This window comes from Nicotiana tabacum, chromosome 24 (assembly GCF_000715075.1).
Source record: "Nicotiana tabacum cultivar K326 chromosome 24, ASM71507v2, whole genome shotgun sequence".
NCBI lineage: Eukaryota > Viridiplantae > Streptophyta > Magnoliopsida > Solanales > Solanaceae > Nicotiana > Nicotiana tabacum.
In genome coordinates this window covers 66393896-66406690 of record NC_134103.1, presented here as the reverse complement: position 1 = coordinate 66406690, position 12795 = coordinate 66393896, and the positions used below count along the sequence as shown (strand labels likewise).

At 38.7% G+C, this 12795-nt stretch overlaps 1 protein-coding gene across 1 annotated transcript; it reads right to left on the bottom strand.

Moving 5' to 3' along the window:
• Positions 1 to 794: 794 nt before the first annotated feature.
• Positions 795 to 1118, bottom strand: LOC142178187 (uncharacterized). Its single transcript, XM_075247515.1, has one exon. The coding sequence runs from the start codon at positions 1116 to 1118 to the stop codon at positions 795 to 797; it is 324 nt and encodes a 107-aa protein (XP_075103616.1).
• Between the last annotated feature and the right edge of the window lie 11677 nt (positions 1119 to 12795).

The following is a 12795-nucleotide window of genomic DNA, read 5'->3' as shown; positions in this document are numbered from 1 at the left end:
CCTAGGCCGCCTCTTTTGAGGTTTTCAACCTAGCGGACTTTTTTCGGGCCGTACACAGTTTATACTCTTGCAGGCCAGGAGTAACACGCAGTTATTGCTCTTGCATTAAGGAGCGTTATAACTTTAAGGATAATATTTCTTTAAAAACGTTCCATTGAAAGGGTCGATTTTCATGCCATCTGCATCAACTAGCTTGTAGGCTCCACTTGAAAAATCTTCTTGCACGACATAGGGACCATCCCATTTTGAAGTGAACTTCTCTACAGGTTTATGGGATGTAATAATTAGTCTTCGTATGGCAAGGACTTGATCTCCTACTTGAAAGGATCTTGGGAGAACTCTTTTATTGAAGGCGCGAGACAATCGAGCTTGATAACATTAAAGACTATGTTGAGCTTCCAACCTCTTCTCATCAAGAGCCTCCAACTTTGCTAGTCGAAGTCGAGTATTTTCTTCATCAGTGATCCCTTCTTGAATAGCTAATCGTAATGAAGGTATTTGACGCTCAAGTGGAAAAATGGCGTCAACTTCATAGACAAGTGAGTAAGGGGTCACTTGTGTTGGTGTGCGGTGAGTTGTCCTATATGCCTACGGATCTTCTTCCATACGGTCATGCCAATCTCGTTTGGATTTGGAGACGATATTCTTTAACAAGTTGCATAGAGTCTTGTTGAATGCCTCAGCTAGACCATTGGCGGCAACATTGTACATAGAAGAGTTATGTTGCTTGAATACAAAGAGATCACAAATCTTGTTCATCAACTTGTTATCGAATGGCTTACCATTATCCGTTATTATGTAACAGGAATGCCAAAGCGATAAATGATATTTACTCGGATGAAGTTTGCAATATTCTCCTTCTTTACTTCCTTGAGGGCAACGGCTTTCGCCCATTTTGAGAAGTAATCGATTGCAGCCAAGATATACAAATGTCCGCCTGAATATTTTGGTAGCTGTGCAACAACATCCAATCCCCAAGCGTTAAATATCGATGATGCAAAGGTCGGATGTAGCACTTCAGGAGGCTGATGAATAAAGTTTTCATGGGACTGGCAAGCCTTGCATCTTCGAGCATAGTCCAAGTAATCTTTTAACATTGTCGGCAAATAATATCCCATCCTTTTTATATGGAAGTGGAGCTTTGGTTAGATTGATATGATCCACGTAACCCATAATGTGCTTCTTGCAAAGGTTGGAGTGCTTCATCTTCCCCTAATCATCGCAAGAGTACTCCCTCGAATGATCTTCTGTATAGAGTATCTTTGTAGTAAAGGAATCTAGGCGCACGACGACGAATTTTAGTCCTTCTCCTCGGATTTACTGTAAGTATCCCGTTGCGCAAGTAATCGATAATGGGTTGTTTCCATTCTTCCTTATCAGCTTCAGAAATAACGACAAGATGCTCGAGTTAATTTTCATCACTTTCACCCTCCTTTGGCGGCGGTACTACCCATTTTTGGTAGATAGTAACTTGCACTTGATTAGGCAGGGTTAATGATGAAGCTAGGGCAGCTAAGAAATCATGCTTGTTATTTTCTTTCCTAGGCACATGTTGAATAGTCACGTCACCGACCCACCCCATTAATCTTTTAGCATAATCATGTATGGGCGTAGTTCAGGTATCTTGACCTCGTAACTTCCTAAAAGCTGGTTGATCTCTAACTGAGAGTCATAAAAGACTTGTAATTACAACTTCTTCATTTAGACAACCATTTCAAGCCCAAGTATTAATACTTGATACTCAGCAACGTTGTTGGAGCTGAGTTGCGTCAACGTAAAAGAATAGAGAAGAACCTCACCTTGGGAAATGACAAATTCTACGCCAGCGCCAGCGCCAGCTCCTCCATGATGTGTAGCACCATCAAAGTACATATTCCATGGAGGTTTAACTTCAGTGACCATTGCGCCCTCATCAGGAAGTTCGTCAGTTAGCTCCCAATCATCAGGTATATGGTGTTCAGCCGAGAAGTTTGCTAATGTTTGTCCCTTTATATCCTTTTGAGGGATGCACACAGTTTCAAATTATTGAAACTAGAGGTACCACCTTGCTAGTCGATCACTAAGGACAGGTTTTGACATCACAAACTTGATGGGATTTACTCTAGAAACAAGATGAATGACATGAGCTTGAAAGTGGTGCTTCAACTTTTGGATTGAGAAGACTAGCGCCAAACATAACTTTATGATTGGCGAATAATTCAGATCATTTGGTGTCATCATCCTACTCAAGTAGTAAAAGGAGTTTTTTTTTTCCTTCACCATTTTGCCAACAACGCTCCAACAGACCTTTCTTGTGCCGAAATATATAGTCCCACTTGAAAGGAACGCCTTTATTCATGAGGCGACTGAATGGTTGGCACCTCCCAGCCAGGTTTGAGATGAATCTCCTAAGGTATGGTAGCTTTCCTTGCAGAATTTCAAATTCATGAATATCCCGAGGCTTATGCATTTTCAAAATTACATCTACTTTGACTTGATCAATTTAAATCCCTCGATACCGGACAATGAAACCAAGGAACTTTCCAGAAGTAACTCTGAAGACACATTTCAGTGGATTCATCCTAAGTTGGTACCTCCGGAGCAACTCAAACACCATTCTCAAGTCTTTCAAGTGGTCGCTCCTCTTTCTTGACTTTACCACCCAATCGTCAACGTATCATTCGACATTCTTGTGGAGAATATCATCAAAAATATTCTGCATAGATCTTTGGTAAGTAGCACCAGCGTTCTTCAAGCCAAAATAAATTACCTTGTAGCAATAGATGCCCTTGGGGGGTGCGGAATGCAATAATATCTTCATCTTTTGGTTCCATGCGAATTTGGTTATAGCCTAATGAACCATCCATAAATGACATTGCCTCGTACCCTGTAGTAGCATCAATCATCATCTCTGGAATATGAAGCAATAATTCATCTTTGGGACACACATTGTTGAGATCCCTGAAGTCAACGCACACTCGAATCTGGCCATTCTTCTTACTTACAAGGACAATAATTGAAACCCATGTTGGGTATTTAACTTCATGAAAAAATCTAGCTTCGATGAGTTTTTAACATCGGTTTCAATCATGGGAACCAAGCCTGGCTTAAAGCGCCTTTGATCTTGTTTAACAGGACAAGCACCATTCTTGATTGCATGGTGATGGACAACTACTTTGGGGTCCATGCCAGAAATCTCTTTATAAATCCAAGCAAAGACATTCCTATACTCCTTGAGTAACTCAATGTAAGTGCTTTCTTCATCGGCTGCTAGTAAAGCACTTAGATAAGTGAGCCTTAGTTCTTAATTAGTGTCAAGGTTTACTTCTTTCAAAGCGTCAACTGTTGTCTTTACCTCTTCTTCAAGTGCAGGCGGAGCATCTTTAGCATATTCATCTTCTTGAGGGTCCATCGTTGAAGGATATGTGATAACATGGTGAAACATCCTCCAATTTTATGTCATCTTCCATTAGAGATGAAACACTATGCTCGCCTTGTGCAGTAACATGATATGAAGAACCCACATTTTCTTCATCTTAATCATGTTCCAAAGTGTAGACCACAGTATATGGCTTTACTTTTAGTACTTCTTTACATAAAACTACAAGTTTTGTTTGTCGTCTCATTCTAGAAATAACCAAAATTTGGAAATCCTTAGAGATCTTCAGGATTTTGGGTGCAGCGGGTGTTCTTATGCTTTGATAATTTCTCTAGAACCTATTCCTCTTCTTTAATGGATGCAATCTCTCAAATACGGAAGTCCTAACAGTTGATTTTCCAAGTCAATTAAAGACAGAAGGCCTATTGGAAGTGGCGGGTTCATCTTCCTTAGAGATACGATTATCGCTCAACCCTTTTATAGAGATGCGGACAGGTGATGATTTCTTGTATCCCAAACCTTCACCTGGTTTCCTTGTAGCATCTTCTAACGAGATCTTCCCTGTTTTTGATGGCTCATTGGGATTATATCCAGCTTTTGCAAATAGCCTATAAGAATTAGGATCAAAGCCTCATTTGTACTCTTTGTAGGGAGTGCCACATTTTGCTAAAGATTTTGGGCCACAAACCCTACATCGTTGAGTGCAACTTTACTTCCTCAATTCGTTTGATCAGAAGAGTTAAGCCCCTTAAAGTATTGGTTAGGAGATTAAATGATTCTCACTCTTCTTTCTTTTTTTTAGCGACATAATGGAGCGCAAGAGTTACTTTCTTTTCATAAGACATAATGTTACCTCTACAAGATTTATTCGAGTTAGGGTGTACCTCCTCAGCAAATCTTTGGCTTTCTCAACATTCACCTCAACTCTTTTAGTTGTGAACTCATCATTCTTGCTCTTCATGACATCAACAACTTTTAGTTCTTTCACAACATGGTTGCTCAAGTAGAACTTTGCATCACCGAAGTGCGACTCAGCCTAAGTGAATGGCTTGTCATCAGAAGTTATCTTCTTCTCGACCCCATCCTTGTAGTACTTCAAATATTGACGGTAGGTAGATGGAACAACTTTATTCTCAAGTATCCAAGGCCTTCCAAGCAAGACGTTATATGAAGTCTTTGCATTGATTACATACAACCATGCATTTGATTGCATATATCCAATGGTGATCTCCAATTTTATTGCTCCTATCGCTCTTTGCCCCCTTGGTTGAATCCTTGAATCATGAAGTGGCTTTTTGAGAGTTCATCCATGGGAATGACAAGTTCTTTCATGATGTGAATTGGCAAGATGTTTACTAAGGACCCTCAATTAATCAAAATTCGATATACCCTTTCATCGAGCATATAGCCAACCATGTATAATGGACGGTTATGAGGTTTGTCACCTAGTAGAAGGTCATCATGTGTGAATGTGACCTTTTTCTCGCAAAAATTAACTTCTCAAGGAATAGACCAAATAGGCTTTTCCAAAGATGGTACTAACGGTGAGTCATTACTCGTTTATTCTCCTTTATCAACATTGCAACAAGAGGCCTCGATACCATTATGGGAAATCTTTATGCGAAACCAACTTGGTAGGAACTCCTCCAATGTCACTGGAGGCGTGGCTTTTAAGGCTGGTTCACCTCCTCTTTTGCTTTTCTCAAATGCTTAACTGGATTCTATTTTCTCGGTCTTTTTACCATTGTTTTCCTTGCTGGTTGTTCTATTGATTCTTTTTGTGGGCTTCTTTTGTGGAACCTACGACGAGTCACCAAGGTCCAACCTTCATTATCTGACTGATCGTCTTTGTATTTATTATTCTCTAGTAGTTCTTCATCTTTACTTTCTTTGAAACTACATAGGGAATTGGTTTGCGCTTACCTTCTCATCTTCAAGCACGATCTTCTTTTCATGAGCCAAGTCCATAATTATTTCCTTGAAGACAAAGAACTTCTCCAGATGGTGGCTAACCAGTCGATAGTATTTGCAGTAATTTGGGTCATTTATTTTTCCAGCTTCATTTAAAGTTCATCTTATGAAGTTTTTCAAAAATTGTAGTTCTTCAAAAATGTGCCACTTCATCTTATGAAGTTCTTCAAAAATTGCAGGCACATCAAAATTTATAAATGGGTACTCATTCTCTTGAATTTCTTTCAGAGTCAACTTTTCACCTGTCTTATCTTGAAAGGAAGAGGATTTCATAATGTGCTTCTTGCTCACTTTCGTTGTGAACTTCATAGGTGATGTGTTGACATTCATCGCTTCCTTTTTTTGTTTCGGGTACGAATTTGCTCCATTTCCTGAATTCTTGCTTGTCGTTCCCTTTGCGAGGCTCATAGATGGGCAGCCTTTCATTTCCAGCGGAGGCCATGCTCAATTCAATGTCATGGGCACGAGTTATAAGGTTTTCAAATGTGTTAGGCCTGATACCTTGCAAGATGTAGCACAGTCCCTAATGCCTGCCTTGGATGCACATCTCTATGCCAGAAGCTTGTCTTTGTAGTTGAGGCTTGAATTCCTCGAATGATTGATAAATTCAATAACTAGTTCACCCTTTCGTTGATGAGTATTTGTAAAATCCACTGTGCTTACAGTGCGTCTTGTGCTAGAAAAGCGATTGAGGGACTCTTGCTCTAGTTGATCCCAGATATCAATAGATTCGGCCTCGAGGTCTGTATATCAATCAAAAGCATTTCCTTTTAGCGAGCGGAAAAATTGCTTGACGAGGTAATCTACATAAGTCCCAGCATTGCTGCATGTGTCTACGAAGTGCACCACATGTTGATTTGGATTGCCTTTTCCATCAAACTGTGGACTTTGGAGGTTGATAGCCAACAAGCATCTTCAACATATCTATCCTTATGGTGTACGACTTTGCGTATGTAAGGGAGGACTTGGAAGAAACTTCATATTTATTTTTGATAGTCCTTTCAATGAACTCCTTTAGTTAATCGATTGGAATCATCCTTTCAGATGAGATAGGGATAGCCTTAGTGGGTGATACTTGTCTTGGGGGAGGATCATTCCCAAGAACTTATGGGAGCTTGCCAGGTACATGACCGGACTCTTCTTCCATCAAGATTCCCACTCTATCAGCCAACTTGTCAATTCTAGCATCATGAATGCACTTGGTCAAGCCAGCAATTGGTTCTGTCAAGTTTGCCAATTGCTCTTCCATAGATGAAGTGTTTGTCACCATTTCTTGCATGATTGTTGTGGACGACGGAGAATAGTATGGATTGTCACATATATTGATCCTTGATTGGCTCACACTATGCGGTGTAGGTGGGGAGGACCCATTACTTGAAGTGTCATCATCTTCCTTCATAGCAGAGTTCTTGGATCTGGAGAGGTTAAGTAGAGCTAGAGTCTTCTTAATATTTTTAGCAACATCTTTTCCTCCTTTGGGTGTGTTCGTATAGGATCTTTCTCCTTTTGAGGATGAAGACCCGAAAATGGGGGTTGATACGGATTGCACTTAGAGTGTTTGTTGTCCTAGAGTACTTGTTGTCCTAGAGAGCTTTATTTGCTTCTTGTAACTGGTCCAAAGCTTCCAAAGGTAATATCAAAGATGCTTTCCACATCAGCGTAGAGCCTGAAATTAGCTGCCTTGATGGAGGTTGATCTGTAGTTGGTTTTCTTTTAAGCCATTTCGATGTTCTTGAACTTTGGTGATTGAAAAGTTGAGATGAGAGGTAGAAATTGTCTGACCTGGCATGTCAGAATTTGTAGACAATAAATTTGCATCAAGAAAATAATAGAGACGGAAAAATACTGCAACAATCATAGTATTTGATTTCAAATACTTTGAGTGTTAAAATCTTCATGATTCGTCTGATTCTTCTTTCCAATAGTAAATAAATTCAAGGGCCTTTGAGCTTGATATTAAAACTATATTTGTTTTCACGAATGATGATCTTGAATTCAAATAAAACGAACTTTGATTTGAACTCGTACTCCTTGAACTTGATTGGTTGAAGCTTGAAACTTGTGGAGGAATTTGCAGTGTTTGATCCACGAGCTCTGTCTTGCTTCTTGTTATAACTTCTAGTATCTCTTTCAAAGTTATGACAATCCCTATTTATAGTTGTGGGAGGAAAGATTTGTGATGAGAACAAACTCTTTTCAACCAATTAGATTGAAGCGTGACAAGGCCACATTTGATTGGCCACAACATGCTACTTGCATATGTATCGCGGTTTCATTAGCTTTTTAATTTGACTTGGCATGCCTTGTCATTTTGACATGCGGCATGATCCTATTGGCTCTTCCGTTTGACTTGGTGTGCCACGTCATTTGACATGTGGCACCAAGTTGGGCTTCTAGAAATATAAAGTCTTGGACTTAATGAAGTGGGCTCATCACTTTTAGCCCAATTACATGGGCTAGCCCAATGAATTTGTGCTTATTTATTTGACCCATATGTATTAGACTCATATAATTAATTCAATTATATTAGTCCATAATATATATTTGAAATAGTATATTTAAACTATAGTCCAAATTATGTTAGTGAATTTAAACCCAATAAATTTTGCATGCCTACAATAGTCTTTAAGGTAAATGAGACGGATGGTTTTTTTTTGCTCATTTACTTGTTAAATTGGCAATAAAAATGGTTGTTGACAGTGTCTTTCATTCATACTCGTAGGCAAAACTTAATCAAAAGATAGAATCTATGATTACTGGTGTTGTATTAATCATTTCACTTGTTGTAGGAATTTAACCACCTCATCTAATTTTCATTATAAGTGTGTTGTAAATTTAAGTTCCTGCATTTGTTAATATCTTTTGTTGAGCTTGACAATTTAGGAGTCTTGCATCTTAGTTAGAAGTCTTGCTTCTCCACTTGTCTCATTATAATAATTTTTTTATATTTAATAAAGTAGTCTTTTTCAAACAATAACAACCCTAGTCATGACAGAATAATCAAAACAGATGAAATGAATATATACCAGAGAAATATTGTTTATAAATATTAGATGAGCTACGCTTCATTACACATTTGTACCGCATCAAATTAAAATAAGTAAAAAATAATCACATGTATCTAATTAAACTTTGATTAATTATTTTTGTAGATTTATATAATACCCAATTTTCTTGATCTCGATAAATATGTTACTATACGACGATCCATATTAATCATTTACAAAGAAATTATACTTTTCTTGTCATTTATAATTATTTACTCAAATTTTTATTAGAATAATATTAATATTATTACAAAATAGTGTACTACATGATTCAGCATACACGTGTGTTGCACGTGTCAAGAAACTAGTGTATATAAATATATACTTATTGAGCACATCGCGTTGTGATCATGCCCAATTCTAGTCCTAAAAAGAATAAGTGGTCGCTGCAAATATAATCTGGTTTAAAAGTCCGGAGTCGAATCTCACATAGAACTAATTAGCTACAATTGTTTGCTATCTCTAAGAAAAGTTTGAGCACTTTTCTAAATTATAAAGATTGAGATTTATATTTATAACTAATTAACTAGCAGATACTAGAAAGCAGTAAAATAATCAACTAACAAGGATAAAGTTGGAGACAAGATTATGGAGGTCTAGATTTATGATTTCATCAATTGTCGGAATTTTTTCTGCTACATCTCCTATAATTTTTTCAAAGTATTTTCTACTGATCGTGAGCACATCATGCATCGTAATTCTCTCCCGAACAACTACAAGAATTTACTAGACATATTCCTCAAATTACGTAGCTTCCATTATCTTACCGCTCACTATGATCACGTCAAGGCTCTGTCGTATTGATTCCTCACATATGTTAGGAGTGACGTTGTTCAACAACTACCTAAATATGTAATATTTCCCAAGAAATACATAATAAATAGGCATTTTCAATCGATGACCATTCAATTAATTAAAATAAGTACGTAGTTAAACAAGTAGAGAAATTCAATGGCTCAATTGTATAAAAATATAACTGTAATGACCCGATTGGTCGTTTTGAGCATTTACACTTCGCTCAGTTATTTGGGGGCATGAGTAGCTCCATATGATGTAATATGAATTATTTGAATCATCGGTATTGGTTTTCAGGTTATTCGGAATTGATTTAAAAGAATGATTCTCAGCTAGAAGCTTTAAATTTGAAAGAGTTGACAAAGTTTGACTTTTTGTGAATTTGAACCCGGAACTGAGTTGATTGTTCCATTAGCTCTGTTGGATGATTTCAGACTTAGGAGCGCATTCGGATTGTGATTTGGAGGTCCGTGGTTGAATTTGGCTCGAAATGGCGAAAGTTGAAATTTTGAAAAGATTGACCGGGAGTGAACATTTTCATATCGAGGTCGGGTTTCGATTCTGGAAGTTGGAGCAGGTCCGTAATGTCGAATGTGTCTTATGTGTAAAATTTAAAGTCAATCGGACGTGATTTGATAGGTTTCGGCATCGGTTGTGGAAGTTGACATTTCAAAGTTTATTGAATTCGAATTGAGGTGTGATTCATCGTTCCGATATTATTTTGAGTGTTTTGAGGCCTTGAGTATGTCTTTGTTATGTTATGGGACTTATTGGTATGTTTGGACGGGGTCCCGAGGGCTCGGGCCTGTTTCAGATTGATTTCGAATCATTTTTCTTCATTTTGGTACCACTGTGTTCTGCTGTTTTCTGGTGTCTCGGTTCTTCATCGCGTTCGTGTGGCACGTGTCGTGAATGCGTAATGTATTTGGATGGCAGTAGCATTTCTTCATCGCATTCACGAGTAATGGTCCGCGTTCGCGTAGTGTTGGGGCAAGTCTTCTTCGCGTTCGCGTATGATGGATCACAGACGCATATGGTTGAGCTGGGAGCTAGAGCCGGAGGCCTTCTTCATCGTGTTCGCGTAGTTGGAGCCACGTTCGTGAAGGTCTCAACCAGCTGTGAGTCGCGTTCGTGAGGGTTTTACCACGAACGCGAAGTGTATTATGGTGGGAGATTATTTTGTTCATCGCGAACGCGATGGTGTTGACGCGTTCGCGAAAGAGGATGCCTGGGCAGAAGTATAACGTACTCTATTTCGAGTTTTACATTTTGGGAGCTATGGAGCTCTGATTGAGGCGATGCTTGAAGCAATTTCACAATATGAATTGGGGTTAGTGTTCTCTACTCGATTTTGGTTATATTTCATGAATCTATCTTCGTTTTTTGTAATGAGATTGTGAATTTTAAAGAGAAAATTGGGGGTTTTGGCCTAAAGTTTCATAATATGAAATTTTGAGTTTTGAACATCGAATTTGAGTGAAAGTAGTATGGTTGGACTCGTAATTGAATCGGTTGTTGATTTTGTAAATTTTGTCGGGTTCCGAGGTGAGGGCTCGGGTTAGGTTTTTGGCCGGTTTTGTGCCTTTTGATTCAAGATTTGATCTTTTTCGATCGGGATTGGTTCCTTTGGTATTGCTTGATGTATTTGAGTTATTTTTGGTTAGTTTTCGGGATGGCATTTTGGAGCATCGCTTAGCTTGCTCAGTGTTGGAATTGGCTTGTTTGAGGTAAGTAACTCTTCTAATCTTAGTGCTGTTGGTTTGCTCGACATTGGTATTGGCTTGTTTGAGGTGACGCACATGCTAGATGACGGGCGTGTGGGCGTGCACCATGTGAATTGGGACTCTGTTGTTTCCATGGCACTGAATAGTGGCCCTATTTTGTTGATATCCGTGTTTTCACCATGTGATAAAGTAATTGAGCTGTCAATCATGCTAGATATCATGTTTAGGCTTTATGCCGATATTGTTTGGACCCATAGTGGTCGTTTCTTACTGTCATCTCACTGATTTCATTGATATTTCGTACTCAGTCATATTCATGCATTCATATCATATCTCAGTCTTAGTTATTTATCGATACATCATATCAGTGTTGTCGGGACACTGTGAGCCCGTGAGTGAGACTGGAGAGATTGATGACTAAGTGAGGCCGAGGGCCTTATTGTGAGATATTATACTATAGCACGTGAGTTGTCTATGCGGATTCTTATATTATACTATAGCACGTGAGTTGTCCGTGCAGCACGTGAGTTGTCCGTGCGGATCCAGATATTGATATTATACCACGTGAGTTGTCCGTGCAGCACGTGAGTTATCTGTGCGGATGTAGAGCCCCTTCGGAGTCTGCACACCCCTAGTGAGCGCAGTCAACTATATATATGTTAATCGGGCTGCACGCCGCAGAGGGTATTGTACAACGCTGAGTGATTGAGTGTGCGGAGCATTGAGCATAGTGAGAGAGGATGCGAGATAGTGAGATTGAGTACTCTGAGAGTGTGAGTACATGATTCATCTCTGAGATACACAGCACTGGCATGCATACATGACATACAGGCATAGAGATACATTTTTCCTCATGCTATACAGTATCACGTTATTCATGACTTTTTACACACATTGATATGTGGGCATAGAGAGGTATTTCACACTTCCTATCTGGAAAGAAAATGAAATATTTTATTTATTGTGGTAAGGATATTTGAAAAAATTACAGTTTTCAAACTTACTCGTATTTTTGGCATTTTCGGTAAAAGATTTGGGTTTCACTAAGATACTTTAAAAGCATAACTATTTTCTAGAACTGTGAACGAACTCATCATTTTATTTTCGAGATACCTCTTTTATTACTTGTACTATGCTATTATGTTGAGTTATGGAATATTGGTGTTGGATCCGATCTTTCTGTTAGCTCATCACTGCTTTCAAACTAACGTTAGGTTTGTTACTTATTGAGTACATGGGGTCGATTGTACTCATACTACACTTCTGCACCTTACGTGCAGATGTTGGCTGCTGATATTGCTGTGTTCGATGGGAGCAGGATTGAAGATATACCTGCGTCCCGGTTGTAGCTGCCTCTTGTTCGTGGTAGCTTTAGATCTGTAAAACTTTGTTTATGTACTTTTCAAACAGACGATGTATTTATTTCATTTCCATTTTGTAATCTCTATTCTTAGAAGTTCATGATTTATACTACCAGTTCTTGGGGATTGTATTAGATTCAGATAATTTCTTTACTTATTTGCTTTATTAATTATTATTAGAATTGGTTAGTGGTTAACTGGCTTACCCAGCGGGTTGGGTTAGGTGCCATCACGACTAGTTAGATTTTGGGTCGTGACAGGTGGTATCAGAGCTCTAGCTTCTTAGGTTCTACAAGTCATGAGCAAGTGTCTAGTAGAATCTTGCAGATCGGTATGATGACGTCCATACCTATCTTCGAGAGACTACAGGAAATTTAGGGTATACTTCCCATCTTTCATTCCTTATCGTGCGGCATTGATTCAGCTTGAAGCGTAATTCTTTGAATTCTTTCCACGCATTCGTATGCGCATGTGAGCGCTCGGTATCGGCTGTGCATTGTCATCTTGTGATTCTATGAACGGGGTGCGAGATGTGATTT